Genomic DNA, 18,602 nt, shown 5'->3' on the forward strand with positions numbered 1-18,602 from the left:
TGACATGGAAATTAATTTTTTAAAAAATCATGGGGAACCAAGGCAGGTCTTGCATCTTGTGCATAAGTAGGTGGTTGTTGGAGACAAATTGTGCTGGCTCCAAGCTATTGGTTCAGGACTTCCTCAAAATAGAGCTCTGCTAATGCCAGCTTGGTTCATCTAAACCAGTGATTTGAGTAGCCAAAATTGGTGCAAGCCCAGCATTAGACATTCAGAGTAGAGTTACCCCTGTTCCCATGTCCTTCAATCAGCCATGTTGTTTTTAAATTTCCAACATCAGGATGGTAATGCAGTGGTTTTACTTAAACTGAGGAGCTCAGACAAAGATAGTGGTGTCAAACTGAGGGTGATGTCAATGAAAAGTATAAATGTGATTAGATTAACTTTATTTGTCACATGTACATCGAAACAGCAAATCATACAGTGTATCAACACCAAAAGTCCGAGGATTGTGCTGGGTCAGTCTGCAAGTATTGCCATGCTTCTGGTGCCAATAGAGCATGCCTGCAATACATTATCCCTATCCATACACCTCTGCCACATGGGAGGAAACCTATGAGGTCATAAGGAGAACGTACAAGCTCCTTACAGATGACAGCGCAAATCAGACCCCGATCGTTGATCACTGGCACTGTAATGTAATTGTATTAACCACTACACTACTGTGTTGCTCTCTACACTACCCTTTACACTACCGTGCTGCCCCCTACACTACCCTTTACACTTCCGTGCTGCCCCCTACACTACCCTTTACACTACCGTGCTGCCCTCTACACTACCCTTTACACTACCGTGCTGCCCCCTACACTACCCTTTACACTACCGTGCTGCCCTCTACACTACCCTTTACACTACTGTGTTGCTCTCTACACTACCCTTTACACTACCGTGCTGCCCTCTACACTACCCTTTACACTACCGTGCTGCCCTCTACACTACCCTTTACACTACCGTGCTGCCCTCTACACTACCCTTTACACTACCGTGCTGCCCCCTACACTACCGTGCTGCCCGCTACACTACCATATTTGCTTGGTTTTGCTAGCCAATTGCTTGTTATTATATTATGAATTTTAGCAACAAAGTTCATGGCAGTAAATTTTAACTTGCTTGGCAGGAAACTTATACGATTATGAATCACAAGTTTTACATTCTGCCCAGTACTAGCCTCCACCCAGGTCAACAGAATAAAAAAAATGATCTCATCAGTTTCCCTGCAGCTCAACCAGACTGCATTCCCCTTCATTTTTCTGATAATTCCACATTCCTTAAGTTTTTTTTTAAGAAGTATCACTCTCACAACACAAATGTTCCGCCTTCTAAAAAGAGGGAAAAAATACTTTTAAAAAATCACTAACAAAATTGTACTTCAGTAATTATTATACACAAATAACTAATTGCTTTCTCTTTCCATTTACTTGGATTTTTTCTGGAGAATGAACCTCTTCTCCCAGTTAGCCATCTACATCCTTGTCCCACTTCTAGCATCCACTTCCTCCATTCCCATGATCCGCAGCATGTGACACCATTTACAGCACAGCTACTTAACTTCTACTGTCGTCGGGGTAACGAGGAATGGGTCATGCTCTTTACTGGAGCTACAAGCTAATGTCGGTGGCTGGGTATTCTATGGCACATCTCACTTCCTTACAAAACCAGAATCCATTCCGTCATATACTGTACAAGGCACCATTCGAGAGCGGGTTGTGATACTCTCCACTTGGCTGGATGAGCACAGCTCCGACAACTCTGAAGCTTGATAACCTCCAGGACAACGTAACCCACTTGATTGGTACAGCCACTCCTAGAAAAATTCCATTCTCTTGACCACTAGCACAGAGTGGCTGCACTGCCATCTAAAGAGGGCACTGTAATTGCTCTGAGGTGGTTGGTTGGGGTGGAACAAATCTTCCACCAGTTTGAGTGATTTGCAATTTTTAGTGCTTATCCACCTTACTACAAGTTGATGGTTTGGTTTGTGCATGCACTATGAATTCACCAGTATTTTTCCAGTGCAGCCGGGCTGTTGGCATTTTGTGGCAATTTACTTCAAACGAAAATTAAAAACCTTGCAAAACAATTATTTTGGATAGAATCAGCTGTTCTGTGTCATTTCAAGAGATGAATATCACGAAATCAGCCTTGCTCAGAAACTTAACATATGTGTAAATGCAAGTATTCTAAGATTTGCTTTTATATTTGTGTATCATAGAAATGAAGATACTGAAATATTGATCTTTGAAGCCATGTTTCACTGAATTAGAGTTACTGGTCTGGGATTTTTCAAACCAGATATTTCCCACACACTCAACGTTTCAGTAACAGCTTCTTCCCCTCCACCATCAGATTTCTGAATGGATAATGAACTCATGCACACCACTTCACAGTTTTTTAATTCTCTTTTTACACTAGTTATCTGATTTATTTTTATATATGTACTGTACTTATTGTAAATTATAGCTTTTTATTACGTTTTGCCATATACTACTGTTGCAAAACCACAAATTTCTTGACATATATCCGTGATGCTATACTTGATTCTGAAATATTTGTTACTAACCTTTATGAAATACATATTGAAAAGGTAGTTTTATAGAACTGTCCCATTGTTGACAAAGTAACAAAAATTAGTGTGAGTACCACCTTTGAATCTTGTTGAAACTCTTATCATTATCACTGAATTCATTCTGTATTTCAAGCATATACTGTCTGAGATGTATCAGACTATTCAGTCTTGTGTCCCGTTGCACTATTATTTACTGCCCGTTATGCTACCGGTGTTTAGGACTGTAATAAAAGTACTCCATCTCTGTCTGTCCTTGGTCATCTTCTCTATTGTGCCCCAGCTGTGGTTCATGGTTCTCATGTCTGTCTCTATGGCATGGCACCAATTTGCCTTTGGTCTCCCGTGTTTCCTCTGCCCTTCAGGGGTCCAATGATGAGCTGTCTTGATAATGGAGTTGGTCTCTCTTCTCATCATGTGCTCAATCCATCTATAACATTTCTTCATGATGATTGTGGCCACGTCTTCTTGATGACACTGAAGGAGTACGGCATGGCTGGAGATCTTTCTTGGCCAGAAAATACGGAGCATCTTCCAGAGGTTCGTGGTGTGGAATGATATCAGCTTGGCAAGGCCACTCTCTGTCATGCACCAACATTCTGACCCATACAAGATTGTGGACAGAATACAGCTCTGGTACAGCTTCAACTTGGTGTGGATGTTGTACTTGGTTGATCCCCACATATACAGCCACAAAGCATTTCAGAGAATTACTGGATAGACTACCACTAAAGGAAGAATCTGACATACAAGAGACAGCAGAGGACCTTGACATTAACACAGATTCCTCCCAAGAAAGAAGAGCTTGTTGCTACAATCAAATCATTAAAGGACAGCAAAGCTGAACCAAAAGTTGTAGCAGCCATTCTACAGAAATAAGTACCCAAGGACTGGACAAAGGGAGTTATTGTTAGGATCTCCCCCCCAAAAGTGATTGCAACAACTTGTATGGCATCACACTTTTGTGTCAGTATCCATCAAGATTCTCGCCAATGTCATTGTCCAATGGATTAAAGATGCTCTTGATATGTGCTTGAGGAAGGACCAAGCTGGCTTCAGGACTGAAAGAGGCTCTGTCAATCAGATCTTCACGCTGCAGAACGGTATAGGGCAGGTCACAGAGTGGGAAAGACAACAGTAGGTAAATTTCGTGGACTTCAAAAAGGCTTTAGATAGCACTCACGGAGAGCCTCTGACGAATTCTCAGATCATACAGGACCTCTTCCAAAATTGTCCAGCTTATCCAGAGTTTTTATGCTAATTTCACCTGTACAGTTGAGGAGTCAAGTCAAGGCAGGAGCCAGGCAAGGGTGTGTAACGTCAGTGATATTATTTACCCTGGTGACTGACTGGGTTATGAGGCAAACAACAAAAGATAAGCACAGAAGCATTAGGTGGACACTTTATTCTCTACTTTAGAAGACCCTGACTTTGTGGATGACCTCACATGCCAGCACATGCAAGAGAAAACTCAGCACCTGAGTACCTTTGGTGAACAAGCTGCACTCCAAGTCAGCCAGAGAAAGACTGAGACCATGACCCTCAATGAAGAGTCTCCTCCTCCCATCAAAGCATATGGCATTGACTTACAGAAATAAGTTGAAAATGAATCAAAGTCACCATGGCTTCTATGAAAGGAAATCTTGCTTGACAAATCTGTTACAGCTCTTTGAGGCAGTAACAAGCAGGGTGGACAAAGGAGAGCAGTGGATGTCATTTACTTGGATTTTCAGAAGGCACTTGATAAGGTGCCACACATGGGACTGCTTAACAAGATAAAATCCTATGGCGTTACAGGAAAGATAAAGGCATGGATAGAGGAGTGGCTGACAGGCCGGAGGCAGCGACTGGGAAAAAAGGGGGCCTTTTCTGGTTGGCTGCCACTGACTGGTGGTGTTCCTCAGGGGACTGCTAATTTTCACATTGTTTGTGATTTAGATTACGGAATTAATGGCTTTGTGGCAAAGTCTGCGGATGACATGCAGATAGGTGGAAGGGTAAGTAGTGCTGAGGAAGCAATGTGATTGCAGCAAGACTTAGACAAATTGGAAGAACGGACAAAAAAGTGGCAGATGGAATACAGTGTTGGGAAATGATTGATTAATTCATTTTGGTAAAAAAAACCAATAGTGCAGACTATTATCTAAATGGAGAGAAAATTTAAACAAAGGTGCAGAGGGACTTAGGAGTCCTCGTGTAAGACTCCCTGAAGGTCAACTTACAGGTGGATTCCGTGGTAAAGAAGGCAAATGCTATATTGGCATTTATTTCAAGGGGAATAGAATATAAAAGCAAGGAGATATTGCTGAGGCTTTATAATACACTAGTCAGGCTGCACTTGGAGTATTGTCAACAGATTTGGACCCCATATCTCAGAAAGGATACGTTGTCATTGGAGAGAGAGACCAGAGGAGATTCACGAGGATGATTCCTGGAATGAAGGGGTTAACATGAGGATCGTTTGGCAGCTTTGGGATTCTATTCATTGGAATTTAGAAGAATGCCGGGGGGTGGGGTGGATTTCATTGAAACCTACTGAATGTTGAAAGGACTGGATAAGGTGGACATGGAGAGGATGTTTCCTATGGTGGGGGTATCCAGAATCAGAGGGTACAGCCTCAAAATACAGCCGCGATCTTTTAGAACAGAGGTAAGGAGGACTTTTTTTTTTAGCCAGAGAGTAGTGAATCTGTGGAATGCTCTACCACAGACTGCGGTGGAGGGCAAGCCTGTGGGTATATTTAAAGCGGGAGTTGACATTTTCCTGATTGGTCAGGGCATCAATGGATATATTGAGAAGGCAGGTGTATGGGGTTGAGCGGGATCCTGGATCAGCCACGATGGAATGGTGGGGCAGACTCAACCGGTCGAATAGCCTAATTCTGCTTCCGTGTCTTATGGTCTAACACCGTGGAAGTGCTTTCACTACAGCGGTTCAGGTGACGTTCATCACCACCTTTCTCAAGGGTTACTAGGATGGTTCAATGATTCCATTTAATATCAGAGAATGTATACAGTACACAACCTGCTCTTTGCAGAAATCCACAAAACAGAAGAAAAAGACCCAAAGACAGAATGACTGAAAAACATTAGAACTCCAAAGGCCCCATTCCCCTACCCCTGCTCAAGCAGCAGCAAAACATCACCCCCCCACCAACCCACTTGCTTCAGCAGAAAACATCAGCTCCCTGCACCACCAACGCAAACAATAGCAAAGCCCCCAGAGGCATGATCTAGAGCCCAACAAAAAACACTGCTTCTCCCAACAGTTCCAACATCACACAGGCTCCCCCTCTCTCACCATCGAGGGAGAGAGAGGCATCGTTCCTGCTGCAGCGAGATGGGAGCCCAACAGCTCGCTATTTTGACGTTACAGTATGCAGCGTCGCTAATTTGAGTTCTCCAGACTCTCTCCCACCATCCAGAGCGATCTCCCCAAGAAAGAAATGAAAGATGCATAATCATCACTCTATAATCACCAAGGCACAGTAGAATACGGAGCAGGTACAGGTGACTGGGATCAGTAATGAGTACGTACTTGATGGTCAGTGAGCTGAAAATCTGTATGATTATAAGAACAGCAAGGAGGAGTTCCATCACCACCCAGGTGGTGAAACAGTATTACTGAATACACACTGTGAGAAACCTCGCTCTTGGTAGAGCAGGATGAAAATTCGGGACTCACACACAGCTCATTATTTTCTTAACACACGCAAGTGTGAAAGTTCATGGAGGCACACATGAATTTCCAACTTTTTGTTTGCAGATCTGAGCAAGCCTCGTTAAATTACACAAATTTCCTTGAAAGTCGAAGTTGAGTTTATTGTCATATACACAAGTCTGGTTTCTGTTCCCGATGGTAGCTGCAAAAAGATGGCATGGCCTGGATACCTCGGTTTTTTTGCACTACCTTACTTTCCCTTTTCTATTTATGATTTATAATTTAAATTTTTTAATATTTACTATCGATTTGTACTCCAGGGAGCGGGAAGCGCAGAATCAAATATCGCTGTGATGATTGTACACTCTAGTATCAATTGTTTGGCGACAATAAAGTATAAGGTATACCTTCAGATCCCAGAAAATGTTTGTACAGATCTTACAAGCAGAACACATGCACTTTGTAATAGGGAAACACAAATATTATGGTTGGTCAGAGCTGCGCAACTATCAAACTATAATAGTGTTGGGAGCATAGTGCCTTTGGGAGTTCTGCAATGCAGATAAATGGAACTGGGTTTATCAACAACATCTTGCCTTGTACAGTACCTGCTGCACAGTCAAACATCCCAAGCTGCTTCACAATCTCACACTGAACCAAGTAGGAGAGGCAAGCAAAATCTTAATCCAAGATGTGCTAATGATGAAGGAAGCCATAGGGACAGCAATAGGGTGAAGTCAGCATGGGTTTGCTAAGTGGAGATATTGCTTGAGAAATCTGTTAAAACTCATTGAGGAGGTAAAAAGCCGCCTCCAAAGGAAACAACGTTCGTTACTTACTTGAATTTTCTGAAGGCCTCTGATAAAGATGCCACACAAGGCTGATAAATAAAATAAGAACCCATAGTGTAGGGACAAGATGCGAGCATGAATAGAAGATTGGCTGACTGGCAGAAGGCAGAGAGTGAGAATAAAAAGGTAGCTACTCAGGATGGCTGCCAGGGGCAAGTGGAGTTCCACAGAGGCCAGTGTCAGAAGCACGCTTTCACTTTGCACATCAGTGATCTGGGTGAAGGAATCTACATTCTGGCGGTATGATTTCAGGCCGATTGGGCAATCTGGTGCTTTGCTGCCTCCAAGAGGGTTCCACGAGACAGTAACCAAAGCCTGCAGCATAGAGGCCAGGAAAATAGGAGGCGAGGAGACGGGGCACGGGCCCACGACTGACTCCATCACTTGCTGATCTCAGTGGCGAGGTAGAATGAAACCATTGAGGGCAACTGAGTGCTCAGCGCCATCTACCAGCCACTGGCTTGCTGCTGCCGGAGAAGGTGTGTGTGGTGGTCTCTTGTTCGCTGCTCCCAAGGAAAGGTCCTTGCATTTGAGTGATCTCTCTCTCCCCCTTGATGCTGCTGGCAGATGGTGCCATAGCACGGTTTAATTAACACAGATTGTAGATCTGGACTCGGGTTTATGATGTGTTCTAGTTCTGGCCGCTCTTGTTTTGTTATTACTGTCGGGTGATATTTGAATTGGGGTGGCCTGCAGATAACAAACACTACGCTGAACTGCACTGAAATATTCCTGTTGATTTTGAGTTTTATATTCTGTGTTTTTACTCATTTTTTTGGTTGCCATGTGTGTGTTTTTTTTGGCGGGGGGGGTTTAAAGTTTGACATTTTCTTTGGGCAGGTTGGTTCCATGGTTCTACCTTGTTTTGTGGCTGTCTACGGGGAAGACAAAATTCAGGGTTGTATACTGCATACGTACTTTGCTAATGAACGTACTTTGAACTGACAGCACTGTGGCCAAGTCTGCAGATGATAGCAGACAGGTGGAGGGACAGGTAGTGTTGTGGAGGCAGGGAGTCTGCAGTGGGCAAGTGGGAAACATGGATTTATGTACTTTGGTAGGAAGAATAAAGATGTAGACTATTTTGTAAATGGGGAAGGATTACAGAAATCACAGGTGAAAGGGGACGCTGGAATCCTAGTTCACGATTCTCTCAAGATTAACCTGCAGACTGAGTTGCTAGTAAGAAAGGCAAATGTGACATTAGCATTCATTTCAAGAGGACTACGATATGGGCGCCACAGTAGCGTAGCAGTTAGTGCGACTCTATTACAGCTGGGGGGGGGGGGGGTTCCAGAATTAATTCTCTAGAAGTCTCTGTACGTTGTTCCCCATGAATTCTTGAGTTTTCTCTAGGTCCTCTGGTTTCCTCCCACAGTCCAAAGATGTACCAGGTAGGTTAATTGGTTATTGTAAATTGTCCATGATTAGGTGAGGGGAGTGATTCCCAATGGGGGTGGTAACATGCCCTACGGGGGCGTTAGGGGAAATGGATGTCATGGGGGGGGGCGTTCAAGGTTCTTAGGGGGAATGGGAGGCAGCACCCTAACTTAAGCCCTGTGACCTGACTGTTAGTAGAGCAGGCACTTCCAAAAAAAAATGAAGCACTGGAACACAGGAAGAACCAGAGCTCTTCAGGGGCTGAGCACTTGTCATCACAACGTGTCTGAAACTTGGCAATCTCATCTGACCTTGCCAGCCAAACAGATAGTACTGGGGATGCATAAATTAGCAACCAGGGTGCTCAACAGTTCCCCTTGACTTGAGACACAGAAAGTTTTCGCTGTTGTGATCACTTTCATCATCGCCTCACCGTTCCTTTGCATGCTGCTACCATCGTTCCATCCCTATCAACTCGCTGCTGTTGTCAACATCCAACAGGCATTCCCAGTTTGTGTTAATTTGTTATTTTAATTTAGCCACATGAATGATGGATAAATACGTATGACACGATCTCTATGAGTCTGAAGGCGGTGAAGCCTTGAATTCCAATCCTGCTAAGAAACAGAAACTACAGAAAGTGCGTCAATACAATGTTACACACCTGGAGTTTGGTCTTATTCCATCCTCGTCAGATCAGTGATGCCCCATAATACTGTATTGTCTAATGAAGCTATGAAACCATGAGGTTTGTAGGAACACTTCTGTAAAAGACACCCTGAAAAGGCTACTTATGGTACTACTCAGTTCCAGAAGATGAAAGAAGCATTTGAAAAGCACTGCACACTCAAGTCATTTGCCAAAAAAGCTAAAAGTGACCTTGATAGTAGTCTTACTGCTTCTTATAACATTTCTGAAATGATTGCAAAGTGTGGAAAATCTCATACAATTGCTGAAAGCTTAACAATGCCTGCTGTATCAGAAGTGCTCACCACTGTTCTCAAAATGGATACCAGCATCTTAAAACTAATTCCTCTGAGTAATAACTCTGTAGCTCATTGTATTGATGAAATTAGTGAAGACATTGAGTATGAACTATGCACAGAGCTACAACAAACAGAATTTAAGATATAACTGGATGAGTCAACTGTGCAAGACAATAAAGCATTGCTAACGGCATATGTACAGTTTATCAAGAACGGAAAAGTTTATGAAGAGATTCTTTTTTGTTAAAAGTTAAAACCAAATATCAACAGAGAATCAATCTATGATGAAATCAAAATGTATATTGAGGATAAACGTATTCTGATTAGGAACACGATTTCTTGTGCAACAGATGGAGCACCATATATGGCAGGTCGTCATATTGGTTTAATGGCATTTATGAAAAAAGAAATTCCAAATCTTTTTGCAATCAATTGTGCAACCTATTGACATCTTGCAGCCAAAAACCTCAGCCAGACTTTTTTTTCCAAGCATGACCCTTATAATATCTGCTATCAACAAAATTAAAGCTCATCCATTAAACAGCAGAATATTTCACCAGTTATGCCACGATAACGATGAAGAGTTTGAATGCTTGCTTTTTCACACTGAAGTGTGTTGGCTGTCAAAAGGCTGCTGCTTAAAACGTTTCTTTGATCTTTGTGACACTGTGGTTGAATTTTTGCTCAAAGCTGACAAGAGCTTGGGAAACAAGATTGAACTTCTATGTGGAAATGTGGCATGCCAAGTAGATCTGTATGACAAAAGGAACATTCTGAATATGAAACCGCTGGGTGAGATTTTCAATTTTATCCAGGCAAAAAGTGCAGTGCCCACTTTTATCGGTTGGAACTATATAAGAAAAACATTAGGAGAAGAATGTTCTCACAGTTTTCCTGCATGGAAAGTATGGCACTCTCTTTCACAGATGGTGATTTGCAAAAGTACTGCTTACACCTGCAGTAATTGAAGAAGGATTTTCAGGATCAATTCAAGAATATAAAAATCTGGAAATTCCCGACTGGGTAATTAACCCATTTCTTTGCAAGATGGAAAAATTGGAAGAGACCTTGCAAGAAGAAATTATCGAAATTCAGAATGATGAAGGAGAAAAAATGCTTTTCACAAACGTCGGCTTTTGTGATATGTGGCTACAGTGTCATACGAAGTTTCCTGGTCTTTAGGGAAGAGTCATACTGCTCTTCATTGCACTTCCATCCTCCTACTTTGTTGAAAGTGCCTTCAGCGCAGCTTGGACATTGTTACTCGTGGAGACTTAAGGCTTTTGCTGTCACAACTTTAACCAGATATTTCAACTCTTGCTAAAAACCATCGGGCTCAAGGATCACATTGATAGCGAAGCCACTTTACAGTGCACAGGTACTGTGTAAGCTAGGTTTAAAGACAAATAAAAATTTAAAGCAGAATCATCTTTCTCATGTTAGCATATGGTAGACATGTTATTTCACTATGGGGCAACTGTAAAGTATACAGTCAGCCCTCCATATCCGCGGATTCAACCAACCGCAAGTCGAAAATATTTGAAAAAAAGTCTAGAAGGTTCCAAAATGCAAAACTTGAATTTGCCGCGCACCGAGCACTACGCTGAATCCATGTGAATTAAGTGATGTGTAAGCATACCCTGCTGCAGCCTCCCGCCATTTCACAGATCCTCAGTCTCTCTCCAGTACTCGCTGTTTGAGCATTGTTCGCCTCATGTCTCATTCGTTCACTACTTGTGAGCGAGAGGAAGGAGTTTAAGGCTAGTAAGGGATGGCTGGCTAGCTGTGTAAAGCGCTACAGCCTCAAGAACTTAAAGATCACGGGAGAATCGGCATCGGCTGATGCTGAGGCGGCATCAGCGTTCCCAGAAGAGCTACGATGGTTGCGTCTGCACTGAACATGTACAGACTGTTTTGGTCATTATTCCCTAAACAATACAGTATAACAACTATTTACATAGCACTTACATTGTATTAGGTATTACAAGTAATCTAGAGATGATTTAAAGTATATGGAGGATTGCGTAGGTTATATGCAAATACTACGCCATTTTATATAAGGGACCTGAGCATCCGCGGATTTTGGTATCCATGGGGGGTCCTGGAACCAATCCCCCATGGATACCGAGGGACAACTGTATTGTGCCTAAGAGGGGCGTTGGCCAATATGAAGGTGCTTTAGAGGGCGTGGGGCTCAAAAAAGGTTCGGAAACACTGGGCTAGGGTTAATCAGGTTTGTTGGGGATTGCTGGGGGGGGGCAGCATGGATTGAAGGCGCTGTATGTCTAAATAAATAAATACAAGGTTGTACTGTAGAAGCTATACAAGGCATTGGCCAGAACACACATTGGCACATTTTGAGCAATTTTGGGCTCTCTATCTAAGCATGAATGGACTGGCCCTGGAAAGGGTACAGAGGAGTTCACAAGAATGATTGTGGGAGTGAAAGGCTTAACATACGAGGAGTGTTTGATGACTCTGGGCCCGTACTCAATGGAGTTCAGAAGGATGAGGAAGGATGTCATTAAAAACCTACCGAATATCTAAAAGCCTGGATAGCTGTGGGCACGTGGCCAAGTGGTTAAGGCATTGGACTAGTGACCTGAAGGTCGTGAGTTCGAGCCCCAGCCGAGGGAACGTGTTGTGTCCTTGAGCAAGGTACTTAATCACACATTGCTCTGCGACGACACTGGTGCCAAGCTGTATGGGTCCTAATGCCTTTCCCTTGGACAACATTGGGGTCATGGAGAGGGGAGACTTGCAGCGTGGGCAACTACTGGTCTTCCATACAACCCTGCCCAGACCTGCGCCCTGGAGAGTGAAGACTTTCCAGGCACAGATCCATGGTCTCGCAAGACTAATGGATGCCTTTATTTATTTATTGGATAGAGTAGATGGGGAAGAGAATATTAGTAGGAAATCTAGGATCCAAGGCCACAGCCTTAGAATAAAGAGACGACCCTTTAGAACTCTTCAGCTAGAGTGTGGTGAATCTGTGGAAGCCAAGTCATTAGCTGTATTTAGGGCAGAGATTAATAGGTCTTCAATTGGTAAGGGGGCTGAGATGGGAGAATGGGATTCAGAAAAAAATAATCAGCCATGACTGAATGTCAGTGCAGACCTGATGGCCTGAATAGCTTCATTCTGATGGTATTATGGATATAAGGAGGAACTAAACAGCCACAGGCACAGCCATTAACTTCCTGATGATTAGAGCCACGGTTGATAGAAGGTTGGAGGGTTGATGGGGGAGGTGGTCATAGACATAGAGAAATGGGTGAGGCCACGTGTTAACCTGAGAATAAGGATTAGGTTTTTAAAACTGGCAACATCAGAGTAGCAAATACAAGTTAGTGAGCAAAAAAAAAGCTAATGGGTGAAATTGGGTGCAAGTTCTCTTGCAAACGTGACTAAAATCAAATAAAATAAACCTACCTGCCAGTGCCCACAAGGTTTAGAGTAGCTCTGGAATGCTCAATAGAGGTAGGACAAAGAGCTGGGATACACAGAGATGAGGTGGGGGTGATGCTTGAATAAAGCCAAGACCAGCACAGCTAATTGGGGCCTGGAATCCCACAGGGAATAGATGGGGCAAAAACTGCAGCATAGTGGTTAGTGCGATGCTGCTGCAGCTCAGGGCGTCGGAGTTTGTACGTCCTCCTCTTGGAGCACGTGGGTTTCCTCCCACAGTCCAAAGACGTACATAGGTTAACTGGTCATTGCAAATTGTCCTGTGATTAGACTAGGGTTAAATTGGTGGGAAGCTGACAGTGTGACTCAAAGGGCCTGAAGAGCCTATTCTGTGCTGTATCTCTAAATAAAGAAATAAATAAATGGGATTTATCAAGGAGAATTCCTGCAACTCAAGGTAGGCAAGGATGATGGAAAGATAGGGCAGGTAAAGACAGATGACATGTCACATTGACAGAGGATAAAATTATCTGGTGAGATTTGATGTATTCGGCAAGCTATTACAGCTGAAACAGATCGGTCTCGGCCTGAAACGTCGACTGCACCTCTTCCTATAAATGATGCCTGGCCTGCTGCGTTCACCAGCAACTTTGATGTGTGTTGCTAGAAACCAAGCATGGATGCAAAGCAATCATGTTTTGTAAAACAGACAACACTATATCTATCATCGAAATTAAAACAAAAAAATCTTCCTCAAAATGTATTATTCAGTATTGTTACTATGTGGCATGCAGCTCTATCTCTAGCAGATGGCTACTCACACCCCTCAATGCATTTTTTCTATTTAGGTACTTCGATCAAGATCAATTTCCAGCAACAGTAACCTGGGATAATTCTTTCCTTCCCTTAATTCTTTGGGCATTGCTGTTTGCACCAACTCTTTTGCTTCCATTTGGAAATCCACCACATCACTTGGAACTAAGCCATACCACAAGGGGGAGGCACTAAGTGGAGGTCAACTGCAAACCCAAACAACTGACTTGGAGATAGTTATCCTGTTTTCTCACCAGCTCATTCAAACAGTATTTAAGGCAGGCACTGTCACAGGCCATGAAACTTGAATAGGAAGAGTCTACAGTGAATTAGATAAGGGGAGGGAGAAAGGACAAAATACAACTTAGCAAATTTAAATTAGTATCAAGCATGAGGGAAGGCAAAATGATAGATTCCATGACCCTGCTTCACCATTCAATAAAATCAAGGGAGCTTTGTTACCTCATCTACACTTCATCACCTAATCTCCAGATACCTTAATTCTGTTTGAATCACTGACATATCAATGCAGTATGGGAAGCAAGCTGAATCTCTCAAACTAGTGAAGAAACCTTGAGAAGGTGAACTGGCTGACCCCACCCTCTGGATGGCTGCCAGGAGACTTTAACTGCAAAAGAAAGATCTCTTTGATAGGGCAAAGAATAATGCTATTCATCCCGCTGCCTCTGTGTTCGGTCTTTGCTGGCCAGATTAAAAGGTGTCAACCTGAATTGTCAACTATTCATTCCCTCCACAGAGGCTGCCTGGCCCACTGAGTTCTATCAGTACACGCAAGCTTACTGAGCCTGGAAACAAGGGAAATCAGCACAATAAACCTAGCCCCAGAAAGTACTCCCAACAATTCCAATGAACAGAAATGGCTGCTAGAAGGCTAGATAAACCTTCTTGCTTGTTAGTTTCAATATATTTACAATAATAAATTTATTATGTTTAACATAAATACATAATATATAACAGATTCTCTTCCTTGTTTCCAAATCTCTTCAGAACCTCAGCTCTTTCCATGCCTCTAACTACTTCCAGTCCTCAAAACACTGAAGTATCTACTTCCCTCCAATTCTGGTCTTTTGCACATCTGCACGATCAATTGTTATTACTGGTGGCTATGTCTTCAGTGACTGAGCCCCTAAACTTCCCCAGGGCTCTCCTGAAAGCTCAATTCTCTGATTTGGCTTTTGGCTGTAATATTTTAATCATCTAATGACAACAATGTTAACATTCCCTTGAATGTTTTATGTTGAAAGTCATGAAAATACAACTTTTGATAATGTGGGGAACAGCAGAGCACTCTGCTCCCTAGAGAGCATTTCCTCCCACGACGATACAACAACTAGAACAGTTTAAATTGTTTCTCATTCTCATTTCCTACTCCATTGAAGATGGAATTTTTTGTCTATAAACTACAGGTAAGTTACTAATGACATTTTGTCCACTGCCACATATACGTATCTTTACTCTTCCAGAATACAAGTTACCTGGTCACATCACTGACTAGTTAATTTTGTTTTGTTTGATGTAAAAAGAATGAATTTTTAAACTTACGGATATTAGGTTTCAATGTTTAATTGTTAAAAAAATTTAATCCTAAAAGTTTCCCTACATTTCAAAAGTCACCAATAAATGAAGTTTATTATTATCTATTTGCAGAGCAGGTGATAATTAAAGTATTGATTTCAGTCTGGGGTTCTGTATTTTCTCCACTCTTCACGAACTTCTGAAGCATTGAATTTTGAAACACATCTTCGCGGTAGGTGATGACTGCAATCCATCAGAATTTGCTGCAAGGTAATTGATGGTTTCCTCTTGTTGCAATTCACAAGGTTGGCTAGTTGGTTCATTTTCACTGCTCCACATTTGGACAAGCAATTCATGTGACTAAGTTACGGCTGTCACCAGCTATTTGTACTTTACAAAATAACACCAAAAGATTATGTTTTCTTTGCCCCTCTGCAAAATTACAGTAGATAATGTATAATGAATGTTTTGAGGCGTCATTTTATTTGGCAGAGAAAATGGGGTAGTTATATTTCTCTTACCAGCATACTCAAATACAATCTGTTGCCAACTTCCTTCACGACCTTATTGAAGCAAAATAAATTATTTTCCTTTTTGAAAAATGCTTGCTATAATGGTACTGAAGCTCTCAAAAATCTTCCTCTAAACAAATCCTTATTATATCCTCAGCTCATGGTATTTATGCTTTTCTGGTTCTTCTAGACCTCGCATCTTCATTACACCTTAACATTTCCTAATTCTTTTGCTCATAGTTAACAATGGCAGATAGTCCCTATGAAACTTATTGAAGCGCATCTCATCAGAAGTATGCTTAATAACACAAATTAAACAAGTATCAGTACCAGGTACTGTTTCCTAAGCTGAGCACAACTGCTTTCAAACACAATGGGAAGCAAAGCAGATTACTGTCGTGAGAGTTGGGAAGAGTTAGGAGGATGCTTAGGGATATAGAGATAGATGCAAGGTGTAGAATTGCAAATAAAGAGTATTAACTTGCAGTTTAATCACTAGATCACACATACAAGTTTAATCACTCAAGAGGCAATTGATGAATATTCAGCAGGGCCAATGTGACAGAAAGTTGATGGAAACTCGTGGCTCCACGGCCTTTTACTTTGAGGATGACAACAAGTCAGAAGTGGACTAAATCTGGGAACCAAGGTGTATTATTGCATCAAAGTAGCATGTTGTAGAAATGGATAAAAGACAGAACAGAGCACAAAAGCTGTAAGGCATTATTCCGTGTATATATTGAGCCTTAGTGTGTAGCTAAAATAGATGATTGATCATGTTTTTGAATGTATTGATACTGTAGAACATTTTATGCAAGCAACATAAATGCATGAATATACCTTTGTGTGGATTCTATTTTACAAAATAAAAGTTCATAATTACAGGTTCAAAGAATGTTTATAGCATAGAAGACTGGCATTAAACCCTTTGAATCTATACTGGTTCCATGTAAAAGCACTTCAAGTCCCACTCACTCCACCTCAGTCTGTAAATGTATTCCTTTCAGATAATTATATAGGTCCCTTTTCATTGCTACACTTGAATCCTTACCTGGCAATGCATTCCAGACTCCACCTATCAATTTTTTCCCCCTGATGCTTAAAAATTAAATGTTTAAAAACTGTTTCACTTCCTGAAACAAGGCGCTGCTGCTATACAACATATGGGCCAAAGTCTACTTCATCACTTTTAACTTCCTCTTCAAGTGATTCTATCTGAATACAGACCAAAGTAATCACAACTTTAATCTGAAAGAAGGGAAACTTTTACAAAGTGTTGTCAGCCAGAGAGAAACCACTGAGCTGCATTTACATAAATGTACAACTGTGATTGTTGTTAAACGATTAAATGAAACGTTGTTTTTTTCGGGGCGTGGGGGGGGGGCTATTTAATGCAGTCCGATTAACATAGAATGTAGAACATAGAAGAGTGCAACACAGCATAGGCTCTTTGGGCCATGATGTTCTGCCAACCTACTCCACCATCCATCTAACCTTTCCCTTCTACACAGTCCATAAACCATTTTTCTTATATCCTCTATTAAATCTATTAAATAATATCCCTATTGTTTCTGCTTCGACCACCACTCCAGCAGTGCATTCCAGGTACGCACCGCTCTGTGTAAAAAAAATTCTACCTTTGACACCTCCTGTAAATTTCCCTCCACTTGCCTTAAACGCACGTCCTTTGGTATTGGCCATTGCCGCCTGGGAAAAAGGCGCTGGCTGTCCAATCTACCTATACCTCGCATAATCTTATGCACCTTCATCAAGCCACCTCACATTCTCCTTCGCTACAAAGAGAAAAGCCCCAGCTCGTCAGCCTTTACGATGGACCAGGACCAAATCAACGGCTGCGCTCAAGTAAGTGTAGAATAATTATGATAAACATGTGTTTAACTAGAGATTAAATAAAATCTGAGGCGATCAATTCAGCAACTGCGAACAGCAAATAAATCAATGACTGCAATTACTTGACTGCAAAACTAGACGTTTATCTAAAGGGGTAATGCGAACATGAAGAAAGGTAAAGAAATCGATGACTGCAGCCACTTCAAGTGTGCGAGTGAAGAGATGAAGGCAGAAGTGAAGGAGAGCAGGGAGGAAGGCGGGGAAAGCCGCGCGTGAGGAGGGAGTGCGGGCGGCTCGGGCGAAACGCCCCGGTTGCTACCTACCTGCAGACTCCGAGTACAGCCGTTCCTCAGCACGCCGCAGTTTTTCTCCGAGCCGCCGCCCAGGTCCCGGTGCAGGACGTGTCCGTTGGAGAAAGCCGAGCTCGACATTGCTCCTCACCACAGGAGGACCGGCTAAGAGGAGGGAGCTCCGGGAGGACGGCGCGGCAGCGGCTCAGGCTGGGGCACCGGGCCGGCTCCGGTGGGGCGGTCCAGCCGAACGCAGTGGCTCCCCCTCCCGGGCAGCCTTCACTGAGAGGCGGATCCGCGCCCGGCCCAGACTGCGCGAAACACTCCCCCTACCGGGAAGGGAACCACGCCTCCTGCCGGGAAAGGAGCCAATTTCACCGCTCTCCTCTTTCTCTCCCCCCCCCCAACTGCAACACTTGGCCAAGAGCCAAACCCTGCTGGGACAAACATCACACCTTCTGCTGGAACTTGCTACCCCTGCTGGGACCTGTGCCATTCCTGCCTGGAAAGGAATCAACCTCTGCTGGAACAAGAGCCGCTCATGCTGCTGGAATAAATGAGAACTCCTGCTGGGCCTAGCCTTATTCCTGCCTGGAACTGAGCCAACTCTTGCTGGGACCAAAATCGCTGTTGCTGCCGGAGCAGGCGATAACCTCTGCTGGAAATGTAGCCATCTCCTGCTCAACAAGACAATAAGACATACGAGCAGTTCAATGGGTTCATTCAGCCTATTCCGTCTGCTCTGCCA

General features: G+C 42.9%; 1 protein-coding gene across 3 annotated transcripts in view; it reads right to left on the minus strand.

The window, feature by feature from the left end:
• The window catches only part of sptlc3 (serine palmitoyltransferase, long chain base subunit 3), a 169,726-nt gene that overhangs the window by 128,368 nt on the left and 22,756 nt on the right, over positions 1-18,602 (minus strand). The window contains exon 1 of one of the 3 annotated variants that reach the window (XM_063056143.1): positions 17,888-18,146. The exons of the other annotated variants lie outside the window; for them this stretch is intronic. Within the exon in view, the coding sequence (XP_062912213.1) occupies positions 17,888-17,995 (108 nt within the window). The 5' untranslated portion in view covers positions 17,996-18,146. Of the gene's footprint in view, positions 1-17,887; positions 18,147-18,602 lie in introns of those variants that run through there. 3 annotated transcript variants of the gene reach the window in all.

The sequence above is a fragment of the Mobula hypostoma genome, chromosome 8 (genome assembly GCF_963921235.1).
Source record: "Mobula hypostoma chromosome 8, sMobHyp1.1, whole genome shotgun sequence".
In the NCBI taxonomy this organism is placed as follows: domain Eukaryota; kingdom Metazoa; phylum Chordata; class Chondrichthyes; order Myliobatiformes; family Myliobatidae; genus Mobula; species Mobula hypostoma.